Genomic DNA, 15438 nt, shown 5'->3' with positions numbered 1-15438 from the left:
GTGTTTGTAAGTCAACAGAGAAATGAAAAATGTGGTTGAATTAACACTCTTCCTCTGCTGACAGAGCAAAAAGCTTTGAGAGATGCCCTTTCAAACACTACAAACTTGTTCCACTAGTCTTTGACGCACACGCTTTACAATCTGAGACTGACAATGAAATGACTTTAAAAAACGCAGCTCCTGAATCAAACGCAAGATCACCTTGATTGTCCTTACGCTGTCCTAAAAGCTACATCAGTCAAATATGACTTCTGTCATCAGTTTCATGCATGAATTTGCATAAACATGCATTTCATAGACTGCATTTGCATGCAGACTTATACACCATTATTACATCGAATTATAAAAACTGTATCCGTATCGGTCTAGATTACAAAAACAGTACCCAAAGCCATAAGGGGGAACAAAAATACAAAAAGCAACGTCTCTGAGTAAAATATTTTACATGACTGACATGTAAACAAGCACCTGAATGGAAATTCCAGAATGTGCATGCAGGTAAACCGTTTATTTGGTACATGCATTTCAAGCGAACTGATTCCAACTAGCCAAATATTATGTAAATGCAACCGCACAGGGAAGTGGTATCACACTGGTGATTTTAATCCACTCTTCTGCCATTCCAAACATCCTAAATGATTTTTCCAGGCTTTCTCTAACAACCCTGACGTCACTCTGAGCTCTTTGATGCTATTCTCCAAGCCTGATGGAGAGAGAGCAAACAAAGCATATGATAAAGCCATTATGTTCTGCCGTTCTGAGTGTTGTGAGTGTGGTTTAGGGGTGTGTGTGTGAGCCAGCGTGACGCACCTGTAGAGTGTTTGCGCACTCGTTCAGAGCCTTTGAGAACCGAGGCTTTGAGATCTCCCAGGGACCTGGATGACCTCATCTCGCTCTGCTTGTCTTGGCCGATCACTTGAAGGAACTGTGGAGAGGTGGATACATATAACGAATTCTGCTAAAATTAAAAAATATATATATAAATTGCATTCTATATTTTACCTGAATAATACTAAGGTCTTAAGAGTAAAGGATGTGTAGTTGTAAACTTGTGGTCTGAGAACTAGTTCATGTTCAGGTTAGGGTTTCCATTTGGGTTTAGGTGTTGTTTTGGTTTTGGTTTTGGCTTTGGTTGGGGTTTAGCTATGCTTTGTTTTGGCGTAGACTCACTTGGTTGTTGGGTGGTGTTTTCAGAATCACTCTCAGTAGGTTGTTCATTGCAGAGCTGGAGCTCAATCCCTGAACTGCTCGGTCCAAATCCTCCTGACACTTCAGAGCCACCAACATCTAAGACCAGACATGTCATTAATAAAATGCAGAGTTTAAAAACGAGACAAATGAAATGCACAGATCCTTACTGCAAAGTATAAATGCTACATGCAAGTAACTGAGGAGTAATTGATATGTAGTGTCAAAAGCTGATATACTGAGATAAACGTCAGGGGGCAAGTATAAAATTGATATAAAGTGGGGTATGAAACCTGTACCAATTTTGAATTCTATTATAATTTAATCATTTTCATTACATTAACATTCAAAGGTTTGGGGTCGGTAGGATTCATTAATGTTTCAAAGTCTCTTCAGCTCACCAAGTCTGCATTTATTTGATAAAAATATAGTAAAAATCGTAACATCGTGAAGTATTATTACAACATGAAACATTTGTTTTCTATTTCAATTTTTACAATTTTAGAAATTCTAATATGCCGAGTTGGTACTCAAGAAATATTTCTCATCGTAAATGTTCAAAACTCTTGTGCTGCTTAGTATTTTTGAGAAATCAGTGAATTTGGGAAGTGAAACAAACTAACCCAACAGGCACAATTATTGCCTAATGCAGGTAATACCAAAATGACCGAATATGGGCTTATTAATTGTTCTGGCTCATATATATTGACCTAGCACTACGAAAAAAATATAACAAGCTACTAGCATCAATAAACCACCTCTTTATCTGTGTAGTATAGGTCCATTTGCTGACCGAAGGCCTCGGTCACCTTCTGAAGCAGATCCTTGAACTTCAGCGGCCTTTGGAACGGAATGATTCTGAAGCAAGAGAAGAAAAAGTCTGGTCAAACCAAAACAACTTTAAGGCACCTACAAATTTAAAGTATAATAAACATTCCTTTCTGTTAGTAACACTGTCCATACGTAAGCAATATATAAACATGGTAATGTCAATGTGAATGATGGCACCCTTCCAATAATGGGGCACATCCTGAGATTTGGGGTCACTGCCATAGCAACAGAGGTGATGAAGGACAGGTCAGTTGAATGTGGGTGGAAAGCGATCTGACATTGCAGAATAATTAATCAGCATACAGAAAGTTTTCACCGTTGATGTGAGTACGGCCATTTATGGTGCATTCATGCATGCGACAGACCATAAACAGTGTCTCTGCTTATTTAACGAGCGTGACTATGTTTGGAGTGTGCGTCAACATGTGGGGCGAGAGAAAAAGGAACTGAGAGTGTAAAATGATTTGTGTGCATGCTTGATTATAATGTAAGGCAAGCATGATGAGTCTGAAAGTGCATGAGTGTGTGTTTGGCCTAATCAAGCGGAGCGGACCACTGTTTCAACACCGGGGCCACATCACAACACACACAAAGGCAGATGGGGCTCTTCCTGAGAGGAAAGAGGAAAAAAAAAGTGGAGCAGTGCTGGAAGTAGCAGGAAGCAGGTTTTCCCCTCCTCCTCCAAATTTGGCCACACGTCACACAAAACAATTCATATCTATTACTCTTGAAGAAGCATTATCATGCGACTCTTTTGTATGAAAGTTCACAAGAACAGAAAGAAGAGTATTCCTTTAATATAAAAATATTTTTTGACCAGGATTGTGACTTTTGATCAATAAAAAGTAAACATATGAATTTTGGTAACACTTCACTATAAGGTCCCTAATGCGTTAACTAACAATAACAAACAATGAGCTTTACATGTGTTACAGGATTTATTCATCTTTGTTCATTTTAGTTTATAAAAATGCAACTGTTCATTGACATGTAGCCCATGTCCTTTTTATTTTATTTATTTTTTTACTTTACTGCCATACTTTCATTTTGACAAATTTATTACTAAAGTCAAATTTTGACTTTAGTAATTATTGTTTTTTGTATTTCCAACTTAATGACAGCTGATTGGTTCTCATCTCGAGACGTTTATGGGAAATAAGGACAACTCGGGACATGTTTATGCTGATCTGAGATCAGCTGTATGTTGTTTAGCTGTCAGATCTTCTGATGAAGCTGCTTGTTGGGTTTTGAGCGATGGCTGTGTTTACACTTGCCGATCAGTGAGATAGTGGAAGAAAATCATAGCGGAAGACTGGAGAAATGGAGGATGTGGAGTACAAGATGATTTTCTTTCCTCAGTGTGCACAGATAAGCGCCTCGGTTTGGCCACATCTCTCCACGCTTGGCATGGCATGCGGTGCTTTCCTCCTTCCTGTCTCAGCGTTGCAGTCGCTGCCAGAGGAAGACGGTTTTTATTGTGTCCAACTAGACTGGTCTGTTAACTAATGCCTGTTCTGATGAGTATTTTATTACTGTGGGCGCAAGCGTGTTGATTTATAATGTGTGCTGTGAGATATGGAGTTATACGCATACAAGTTTAATGCCAGTTTCATTTTACGACTTTCTGATATAACGCAATGAAAACAACTTTAATGGCACTAGCAAAAACAACAATGATGCTGTGGAAATAGATTGAAAAGACTTTACTGTTCATACACTACTGTTAAAAAGTTTGGTGCTTTGCAAAAACAATAACATTGTATTTGTGTATTGTCGATAGCACTGGACCTCAAAGTAGCTGTTTTTAATCTTAATATATTTAAAAAAGTAATTTATTCCTGTGATGCAAAGCTGAATTTTCTCTAGCCATAACTCCAATCTTCAAAGTAACACAATCCTTCAGATATCATTCTAATATGCTGATTTACTGCTCAAGAAACATTTCTTAATATCATCAATGTTGAAAACAATTGAGTTGCTTAATATTTTTGAGGAAATGAAAAAAGAAAATAATTTATTTGACTTTCGGCCTATTGAATTCATCCTCCTTAAAAAAGTATTACTAAAAACAACTTTTGAACAGTAGCAGACTTTCTAATTAAACACTTTTTTTAAGCTGGATGTATATAAACCAGTGCTCAATGCTATTTGCACAGTAGAAAAAAAACAACTGTTATGCATATTCATGAGAGTCGATTGAAGTCCCACCATCTGGCCAGGCCGGTTTATTAAGATTCACTGATATCATTGTTTATGATAGGCAGACAGATTTTAATACTAATTTGCTCTTAGTGAAGAAAAACTATGCAGGAGAGAAGGGATATATCCAGAGTCCTGGCCCGTTAGGGAAATGCCAAGATATTAAGCTTCCTTAAAAAACAAAGTCCATTTACGGTAAGTCGGGGGGGCATGCTGGGGGTTTACGGAAAACTTGAGAAATTAAAAAAATAAACATTTAAGCAATAACAAATGAAAAATAGTTTTGTATAAAAGAGCAACCACAATGTATTTGCAAGCATTTAAGCGAGTCTGGAATTATATTTATTGTGAAAAATGCAATACAAATACATTTGTATTGAATAGAATATGTTTTTATAATGTTCTAACCATAACTGGACAAACAAAAGGCAAACATTTTATTTTGGAATCTGTTATTATGAGTATTCATGTCTGTAGACATGAAAATATGCAAATATGTATGCCTTTGTATTTAAATATATACAGTCTTGTTCAAAATAATAGCAGTACAATGTGACTAACCAGAATAATCAAGGTTTTTAGTATATTTTTTATTGCTACGTGGCAAACAAGTTACCAGTAGGTTCAGTAGATTGTCAGAAAACAAACAAGACCCAGCATTCATGATATGCACGCTCTTAAGGCTGTGCAATTGGGCAATTAGTTGAAAGGGGTGTGTTCAAAAAAATAGCAGTGTCTACCTTTGACTGTACAAACTCAAAACTATTTTGTACAAACATTTTTTTTTTTTCTGGGATTTAGCAATCCTGTGAATCACTAAACTAATATTTAGTTGTATGACCACAGTTTTTTAAAACTGCTTGACATCTGTGTAGCATGGAGTCAACCAACTTGTGGCACCTCTCAGCTGTTATTCCACTCCATGATTCTTTAACAACATTCCACAATTCATTCACATTTCTTGGTTTTGCTTCAGAAACAGCATTTTTGATATCACCCCACAAGTTCTCAATTGGATTAAGGTCTGGAGATTGGGTTGGCCACTCCATAACATTAATTTTGTTGGTTTGGAACCAAGACTTTGCCCGTTTACTAGTGTGTTTTGGGTCATTGTCTTGTTGAAACAACCATTTCAAGGGCATGTCCTCTTCAGCATAGGGCAACATGACCTCTTCAAGTATTTTAACATATGCAAACTGATCCATGATCCCTGGTATGCGATAAATAGGCCCAACACCATAGTAGGAGAAACATGCCCATATCATGATGCTTGCACCTCCATGCTTCACTGTCTTCACTGTGTACTGTGGCTTGAATTCAGAGTTTGGGGGTCGTCTCACAAACTGCCTGTGGCCCTTGGACCCAAAAAGAACAATTTTACTCTCATCAGTCCATAAAATGTTCTTCCATTTCTCTTTAGGCCAGTTGATGTGTTCTTTGGCAAATTGTAACCTCTTCTGCACATGCCTTTTTTTTAACAGAGGGACTTTGCGGGGGATTCTTGAAAATAGATTAGCTTCACACAGACGTCTTCTAACTGTCACAGTACTTACAGGTAACTCCAGACTGTCTTTGATCATCCTGGAGGTGATCATTGGCTGAGCCTTTGCCATTCTGGTTATTCTTCTATCCATTTTGATGGTTGTCTTCCATTTTCTTCCACGTCTCTCTGGTTTTGCTCTCCATTTTAAGGCATTGGAGATCATTTTAGCTGAACAGCCTATCATTTTTTGCACCTCTTTATAGGTTTTCCCCTCTCTAATCAACTTTTTAATCAAAGTACGCTGTTCTTCTGAACAATGTCTTGAACGACCCATTTTCCTCAGCTTTCAAATGCATGTTCAACAAGTGTTGGCTTCATCCTTAAATAGGGGCCACCTGATTCACACCCGTTTCTTCACAAAATTGATGACCTCAGTGATTGAATGCCACACTGCTATTTTTTTGAACACACCCCTTTCAACTAATTAAACTAATTGCCCAATTGCACAGCCTTAAGAGCGTGCATATCATGAATGCTGGGTCTTGTTTGTTTTCTGACAATCTACTGAACCTACTGGTAACTTGTTTGCCACGTAGCAATAAAAAATGTACTAAAAACCTTGATTATTCTGGTTAGTCACATTGTACTGCTATTATTTTGAACAATACTGTATATATATATATCTGGGAGTCCTTGGGTAATTTTTTTTCTAGAGCAAAACGACGTGACATGAAGGAGAATGGCTATTCTGATTGAAGGTGGGATGTCGTTTTCTATAGCCACCCAATTACTTCCATTGATTTATCCATTAGTGGTCCATCACCTCTTCGTAATACATCTCTGCTTAAAGCCGAAGCAGAACAGAAGAGAGTTAAACATAAAGATTTTGTGCCACAGCAGCTAAGTAGAGCTGTGAAAGCATCACACCCAGCTGCCTGTCACCTCGAATGCTGCGCCAGCTTCCTGTGACATAACCCACCGAGGCATTTCACACAGACGGCTGACCTCTGGGAATCCTTAAGAGCAAAGTGTGGCGCATCGAGGCTTCGTGGTACTGACTAACAATAACCTGAATTCACTTTCTTCCTGTAAAGAAAGCTTCATCAATGTCATATATTATTCCTATGCAGAAACCCTGGCTTGATATGAGGGAAAACACCGGCTTTTAATGAGTACAAGTTTGCTAAAACACATATGGATATACTTTGCAAAGACTCACGTGTTGGCATTTGGCAGTCTTTGAGATGGGAAAAATGACATGTTCTGTGTGTGGGAGTATGGATGACCTACAGGACATTGAAAATTAATATTGGGTGTGCCATTGAGCTCAAACACTTGGCTTAGCCTCCTCTTTCCTCTGTCTCCAGCTGCCAAACTGTACCAAAGTGTGTGTGAAACGCCACGTCTAAATGTCAAAACACTTTTAAAGGAACATTCCAGTTCTTTTGGGAAGCTTTGCATATTTTCCGTTCTCCCCCCGTGCCAAGAGATCTTAGAAATGGAGTGACGAGAGCCAGGATAAGACGAGAGCAATGAGATCAGGGACAGGACAGAGAGCTGCAGAAATAATGAGAACGTTCCAACTCACCGTTTCTCTCGCTCATGCTCCAGCTTCACCCGTAAATCCTGAGAGAAGAAAACAACTAAATGAAATGAATTCATTCGGCGGATCAAATACACCAATGACTTCTGATAACTAGAAGTAAAACCAGTACTGTAAACAAACACAATAATAGCATTCAGAAACATCACAGGACTAATGTGTAGTATATTAGATGTATACACAATGGAGAAAACAGCAATTAACTGCAACTACTTCTGGTAAGAATTGTAGACCTTTTGTGACTATGCGACTTAAGTTTTTTTCTTCTTTAGTACTTAAATTATTTGAATTAAACCACTAAACAATAATATAAAGAACAAATTAATTTAAAATATTCAGTGCCATCAAATGATTAATCATGATTAATCACATCCAAAATAAAAGTTTTAACATATATAGTTTTATATATATATATATATATATATATATATATATATATATATATATATATATATATATATATAATTAGGCTTCAAAGCTTTTAAAAGCCTGGACCACAGGCTTGATCCTGATCTTGGACCACAAAGGCAGTCACAAGGTATATTTAAGTAAAGATCTTGTTCCATGAAGATATTTTGTAAATTTCCTACCATAATATATCAAAACTTAATTTTTGATTAGTAATATGCATTGCCAAGAACTTAATTTAATTTAGTTTGCACACTCAGATTCCAGATTTTCAAATAGTTGTATTCTGGCCAAATATTGTGCTATCCAAATCATACATCAATGGAAAGCTTATTTATTCAGCTTTCAGATGATGTGTAAATCTCAATTTCAAATAAATTGACCTTATGACTGGTTTTGTGGTTCAGGGTCACATATGTTTGTTCTCACTTGTTATATCATTTAGCAAATACCACAAACCAGCCATACATTAAATGTCATGGTCCACTAACATCAAATGCATGTTTGAATCTGCACTTACTTTGCATTCATAAACAAACACTAAATACATATTACAGACAGTACATTTCTATGTCCTGAGGTACTCTTTTATGTATCTGAAGTACACTCGCATTGCTTTCTTCTTTCTTTCTGTCTGAGCTTATCCAGTCCTACAACTGCAGTTCTCCAGATCTGAAAGCATGTGTGGCATTTACATAATAACAGGATGAGGCTTCTCCTATCAAGTGGGTCGTCATGGTGAAATCTTATATTTTTGTAAACCTTGCAATTATCAAATAAGTTTATACCTGAGGCAGAGATACTGAAAGACTTATAGACCTGGGTAACACTTTACTTACAGCCTGTATGTATAATGCATTATAATAATTCATTATGTGCATTGCAATACATTATATCATGACATGCTATAAATAATTATAACCTTTTTTAAAATGCATAGTGTTACAATGAATTGATAAGTGCAATAATGTATTAATTGTGGTTACAGTTATTCATGAGATTGTACAATGGTGCGTTACAAGGCATAATTAATGCATTAAAACTCCTTTTACAATGCATTATACATAAAGGCTTTAAGTAAAGACTTAAAATGAATAATATTATTGTTTAATGTATAAGTTACAGTGTTACAATTATCCCAAGTATGCAGCATGTAAACCAATGATGACATTTATACACCATATGTCCAAAACGAGCACAGATGAAGGATATTACCGGTTTATTGCTTATAACTGATTAGTTTTTTTATTTTTTAATTATGGCAATATATATTTTAGCAGTCAGGAATAATGTTTTTAAAGCAAAAGTTTAAGTGCCACCTAAATTATAATTATTTGAAAATCTGTTGATGAATTACAGTAAGGAAAACCTTAATCAAAAACATATTTCATACTCAAAATTATTTGTTTGTTAAAAAATGAATCAAAGACAGAGATAAGAGCAAAGAGGGATATTTACTGAAAATGTAAATGTCAAAATTCTAGGTCAGCAGTCGCATTAAAAAAAAGAAAAAAAAAACATCCATATTTTTCTAAATGCTTTCCATAATACCTGGTCTACTGCATTTCCTTTAGGACTAGATAAGAACATTCGAAACGGTAAGTTGGCAAAGGGCTGCTAGAGATGATTTTTAAGCATCCCAACACAAACAGATTACATTTTCTGTGGCGTCCATTGGGAATAATTCTCTGGCTACTGTACATTCATTCTTCTTTTTCACATTGCCAGAGAAGAATTAAAATGAAAAATGCTTGGTAAAAATGACAGAGCTCTTGTAAAGTTTTTTGTCATATCAATGTCACATTAAAGTAGCGAGCATTACAATATTTTACTGACAGATACAAATACAGCATGATGGAAAATGTACCACCCAAGTGCCGGATAATGATTTGTAGCTCAGATTCTACTCTAACTTGTTTGTCACTGGAAAAAAAACTGCCCCCGGTCTCCCCTACTGTTCTGAAATCAGCACCGCTCTGAATTTCACTGTTTGGTTGAAGCAGTAACTGCACCGTCTCCCCTGAGACGACACAGTGCCTTCCACCGCTGAAGATAATGAACAGTCTGAATACTGTTTACACCGATACCGTTGACATTGTGACGTCATCTCCATTATGAATGCAGCAAGAGGCTGAAATAAGAAGTAATCTGCAAGTGTATGCGCTTCACGTGCGTCTTCATTATGCATGTGTTTTGACCTGTCAAGACTCCAAGTGAGTTGCTGGGTTTTTTGGAAGGTTGTTGTGTTACTATAATGACGTTTGGTTCAGTTGGGAAAGTTGCTTCTGGCATTTTGTGTATGAACTAAAAAATGAGAGGTGAAAGTGTGAGAAAGCAAGAGCAGGTTAGACGGAAACAAAGACTGTGTGTGTGTGTGTGTGTGTGCGCACAGAGTGTATGCCAGCTATTTATCTTGAGGTCTGACTGGTGTCCGGTGTGGAGTGACAGCATTGTGAGAATTCAGGCAATGAAAGAAAACTACAATCATACTGGTGTTTTATGCTGTAGAGTACATAAGGAGCGGATGTTAAATGTTAACAGTAGTGCCTCTCTGAGCTGTATCCTGTTTAAAACTGTTTCTTACAATGCAATGGCTGGAATTATATCAGGTCAGGTTGAAAATACCTCAAAAGTCCAGTGAACAAGTGGTTTTATAAGGTTTTACATTTTTTATTTTTTCCCCTGAATTTCTGCTTTGCAGTTCATTATTATAAATAAGTAAATAAGAAAACATCAATATATCAAGCAACTGGGCAATAAAATACATTAATAATACTTAGAAGTATGTAATATTTTATATTATTATTAATAATAATTATTATAATATAAGGTGCATTACAATGCATAAATAATGCATTAAAATTACTTTTATAAAGCATTCTACATACAGAGTAAATCATATTATTGTTGAATGTTTAAGTTACAAAGTTGCAATCATCACAATTACGCAACATTTATTACACAATATTTAGCTTTGTAGCTTATTATCATAAAATAATAACAAAACAATAAACATAATAAATTAAAAATAACTATATAAATATGTGCATATACAATAATTATAAACAGATCAATGAATTGATATCTTTGATCACAACTTTTTTTTTTTGTTGAGTGTCTTGATCTGTATTTCTAAGAAAGTTAAGTGAACATTAATTCCAGTTTTAGAAACTGCATTTTTGTCCTGACTGATTAGTCAATGACTCATTCAGACAACCTTCTGAATACCTGCACATGCCTAGCTGCTGCTGAGTGGTGCACTGTGGGTAATTACCTGTCTGTAGGACGGGGTTCTGCTCTTGGGCTTGTTGCTGTTGTTACTCTTGAACTGGTAACAGAAGCGTAAAGCTGCCAGGTCATTCATTATGGAGGTGAGCGCTTCTTCATCATCTGGAAGAAACAAAAACAAGTTTATGCTAGGGGTTTCTGGGTGTTTTTTATCCATTGCCATGCAGTTGCTAAAGTGTCTTTGACGTATTTTTAGCTTATTCAACAGTGTTCTAGTTGTTTGTTCACTGGTCCATGTCAACACAGTCCACCCTCAAGTTAAATGATATTGTGGTGTCTAGACTTAGGTTCATCCTTACAGGGATATTTGACCCAAAAATGTAAATTCTGTCATTAATTACTCACCCTCACATCAATCCAAACCCTTAAGACCTTTGTTCATCTTCAGAACAAAAGTTGAGATCTTTCTGATTAAATCTGAGAGCTTTCTTACCCTATAGACAGCAATGCAACTCAATGACACAATCAAGGCTCAGAAAGGTAGGAAGGACATCATTAAAGAGGTCATGTGATGCTTTTTTAAAGATCATTATTTTGTATATTTGGTGTAACAGAATATGTTGACATGCTTTGAGGCTTGTTTGATTTAGCTGTTTAGGAGGGCGTGGATGAGTCTTAACTTTGATAAAGAATATCTCTTTGGATTTGAGACTTTAGTCTTTTCATCTTTACAGATCTGCTTTATACACCCAGAGATTTTAACACTCCAAAGAAAAAGGAAAAATTGAAATCGCATCACATGACCCCTTTAAAATAGTCCATGGTACATTAGTGGTTCAACCCTAATTTCATAAAGTTACAAGAACACATTTTTGTGTGCAATAAAAACTTAAATATCTTTGATGTGTGTTCAAAGGAGTACCATGACACTCGTGCATTTTGATTTCATCAAAAGTTCTCACAGTTTTGGAACAACATGGGAGTTAATATTTAATGACAGAATTTTTGGGTGAACTATCCCTTTAAATGTACTGCAAGTCGAATATTGATATATTTACAAAAATATTGATGCTTGCCTTAAAAAAACAGCACTAAAGTATGATTTAAATAGACCGTTGCTTGATGAGATTCACTCACAATTTCAGAAAATCTACTTCACACCATGTTCACGAGTTCTAGGGAAGTTGAAATCAACATCTATTTTAGAGCCAAGTGCAAATAAGGTGTCTTTCACACACTCATCTCAAGCAGTTCTTGAGTTTTGAATGCCTATAATAGAAAGGTCCTGTCTGGATCATATTCTCATTCATATCTGTCATGTCATTTGAATACCAAGATGTCATTTAAAGCAACAGAACAGCACTCGATGTTCACGCAGTACCATTTACCTTGCAGCACACAAACCGACCCACTGCTTCCTGTTGAGATTCTATCAGGGGTTTTCCATCTCTGCAGACACAGACTCCATAATAGTGCAGAAATGCTCCTCTTTCTGTAGTGTGGCCAATGACGTAAACCAACAGGCCACGGAGAGAGAGCGAGGACACAGGGACGGACACGTGGCCAGACACAAGAGATCTTTTTACATTAGCACTGAAGGTTTGATCCCATTGGTGGTCTTGTTCTGCTCCAATGCATTAAACTCTCAGCATGACAAGCGCAGTGTTAGTGTGCGAGAATTTTAATAATGCAACATACACTAAACAAGATTACAGCAAGTCTGAGCTTCAAAGAGCCACTCGACTAAAAAAAAAATATCAACCAAGAAATTTGGAAAACATAGAGGTTTTGTTTTAACATGCCCTTTGCAACGCTAACAAGGCTTTCTTTTTTACCCTAACAATTAACGGGAAACTTTTTTATTACAGTACGCCGGATAAAAGCCTTAATGCCTTATCAGAAGGACACACGGGAAGGTTTCTGCAAAGAGCGTATAGAAGCAGCTCATGTGCGTCTTGAATTCATAACGGGATCGCATGAGGAACGACTGCGGCAAGAAAAACACAAGAATATGAACACCAGAGGCAGCCTGAAAAACAACATAGTCCACTAACTCAGCCATCATCGAAAGGGAAACGGGGAGCAATCATGCAAATGAGCGTGTCAGACATTAGCATATCAAGGAGCCCTAATGGGGCCAATTAAGCGTGTCTTGTAATTACAGTCTGAGTGGAAGGTCATTCACCTCTGCTATCATGGGGAGGAGATAGAGGGAAACAGAAAAGAGCTCTTGTTAATCTCAGGTGCCTGAGTGCCAATTTATTTGCTCTATTTATCCACAGATCTTAGAAACGAAGCCTTTTATATTTGGTAAGTCTGTTTGCATTTATCCTACAATATGTAACAAGTAAATGCTAAATGTGCCGTTTCTTTAAATGAGTATTTACCTACACAGGCCCATTCATACCACGAACTATAACAATAACTATACTATTGTCCGCACCAATGCACATATATATGTCCCTCTGAAACTCAAACTCTTTAGAGCAGGATGAATCTGCTATTTTATTCTCTTTTTTTATTTAAAATGCTTCTTAAAACTATATATTTGCAGTTATCGTCCTTGGCATGAACAGGCCTTAACTCAACAGAAATCATGTCATTCTTAATCATAGTAAATGATCTTTATTAAAAAGGTAAGTAAGAGTGCCAGGACTGGTGGTGCATTTACAAAACATTCAGATCTGCTTGTACAACCACTATGATGAACAAATCATTAAAAAATAGCTAGTCTCAACTTAAAGGGATAGGTCACCTTCTGTTGATGGTCGTCACTGACTTTCATATTGGTTTTTTTACATGGAAGTCAATGGGGACCAATGGGGACCAAAAACTGTAGGTGAACTATCCCTTAAAAGGTTGTATTTGCAGCTCATTTTACTTCCATAATGTCATTATTAAACAGGATATACGATGAGAAAAAATAGACTTCATATATTTTCAGACTGAGCGTGAGTTTGTTTTGCATCCTAAAAAGGAAATTGTGTCATTATTTACTCACCCACAAGTTGTTCCAAAGTAGTATGAACTTCTTTCTTCTACTGAACACAAAAGATGATATTTTGCGAAATGCAAATAACTGAACAGATTTTAGTCTTCCCTGACTCTCATACAATTTTTTTCCTCTTCTTCAAAATGTCTTGTTCTATATTCAGCAGAAGAAAGAAGCTCTTACAGGTGACAAGTTTAGTTTCTGGGTGAACTATCCATTTAAACCAATGACTATACACCAGCTATTTAACTATTGGTTAACATCATCCAATAGCCCGCAAAGACTACAAGATGTCAGCGGAAAAATAATGTTGTTTGAAGGATTAATTATTTTTATAAAGACTTTGTTAAAGGATTAATTTTAACAAGGTGCATTTTGCTTTCATGTCAATGAACACAAAAGAAGATAATTTGCATAATTTTCAGCCTGCTTTTGAGAATGAGGAAATCAAGCTACAAAAACGGGAGGAAAAAAACACCTCAAAAATAACAAAATTATTTAAGACTTAGTCTTATTAAATAATATGAACGCTTTGAGTGAGAAACAGAGAAAAACAGCACATGAGTTCTTTGGACCACTTCTATGATATTTTATAATATATATATATATATATATATATATATATATATATATTTATTTTAATCATTTTTTTGGAGCCATTTATTTTTACAGAAAGAACAGCACTCTGAACATTCTGAAAATGTTTATTTCTGGCCAATCTATTCCATTAAAGGGGGGGTGAAATGCAATTTCATGCATACTGAGTTTTTTACACCGTTAAAGAGTTGGATTTCCTTGCTAAACATGGACAAAGTTTCTAAAATTAAGTTGTACGTTTGAAGGAGTATTTCTGTTCCAAAAGTACTCCTTCCGGTTTGTCACAAGTTTCGGAAAGTATTTTTCGAGTATGGCTCTGTGTGACGTTAGATGGAGCGGAATTTCCTTATATGGTTCCTAAGTGCGCGCCCTTCTGCCGGAAGAGCGCGCGCTCCAGTATAGCAGAGCAATGAGAGGCTGAGCACAACCTGATCAGAGTGAGAGCGTCGCGAAAAGTCACAAAAGAAGTGTGTTTTTGGTTGCCAGGGCAAGACAACCCTGCACAGATTACCAAAAGAGAAACAGCATTAAGGGACCAGTGGATGGAGTTTATTTTTACAGAGCATCAACAGAGTTGTGCAAGTGTTTTTGTTTGTTCCCTGCATTTCGGATTGCATGTCGTTTATTTCTTAAGGATAATGCAGTCCCAACGGAAAAGGGTCACGATCGTGTGTTGGAACCGCATGCGGTGAGTAAAACTGCTTCAAATATCTCTGTGTTGTTAACTTAGCTATCAGCGCGTAAGCACATCAAGTAAACAACATGCGATGTTGTCATCAAACTGCACTTTCCACATGTACAGCTTAAAAAAAAAAAAAAAAAAGACGACATAAAGTGGAACTTAGTCATTTTCCAAAACCGCTAAGCAAATATATACAGTTTCAGTACATACCACATAGCATATCGCCT

At 36.5% G+C, this 15438-nt stretch overlaps 1 protein-coding gene across 1 annotated transcript in view; it reads right to left on the bottom strand.

Annotated features, from left to right (window-relative positions):
* The window catches only part of map3k22 (mitogen-activated protein kinase kinase kinase 22), a 56236-nt gene that overhangs the window by 21859 nt on the left and 18939 nt on the right, over nucleotides 1–15438 (bottom strand). Inside the window, exons 4-8 of the mRNA XM_052595897.1 lie at nucleotides 10987–11102; nucleotides 7290–7327; nucleotides 1947–2046; nucleotides 1171–1287; nucleotides 811–925 (exon numbers count right to left, since the gene is read on the bottom strand). Of these exons, the coding sequence (XP_052451857.1) occupies nucleotides 811–925; nucleotides 1171–1287; nucleotides 1947–2046; nucleotides 7290–7327; nucleotides 10987–11102 (486 nt within the window). The remainder of the gene's footprint in view (nucleotides 1–810; nucleotides 926–1170; nucleotides 1288–1946; nucleotides 2047–7289; nucleotides 7328–10986; nucleotides 11103–15438) is intronic.

Source organism: Carassius gibelio, chromosome B24 (assembly GCF_023724105.1).
Source record: "Carassius gibelio isolate Cgi1373 ecotype wild population from Czech Republic chromosome B24, carGib1.2-hapl.c, whole genome shotgun sequence".
NCBI lineage: Eukaryota > Metazoa > Chordata > Actinopteri > Cypriniformes > Cyprinidae > Carassius > Carassius gibelio.
Note: the sequence above shows the minus strand (reverse complement) of the source record. Positions and strands in the feature narration are given on the sequence as shown.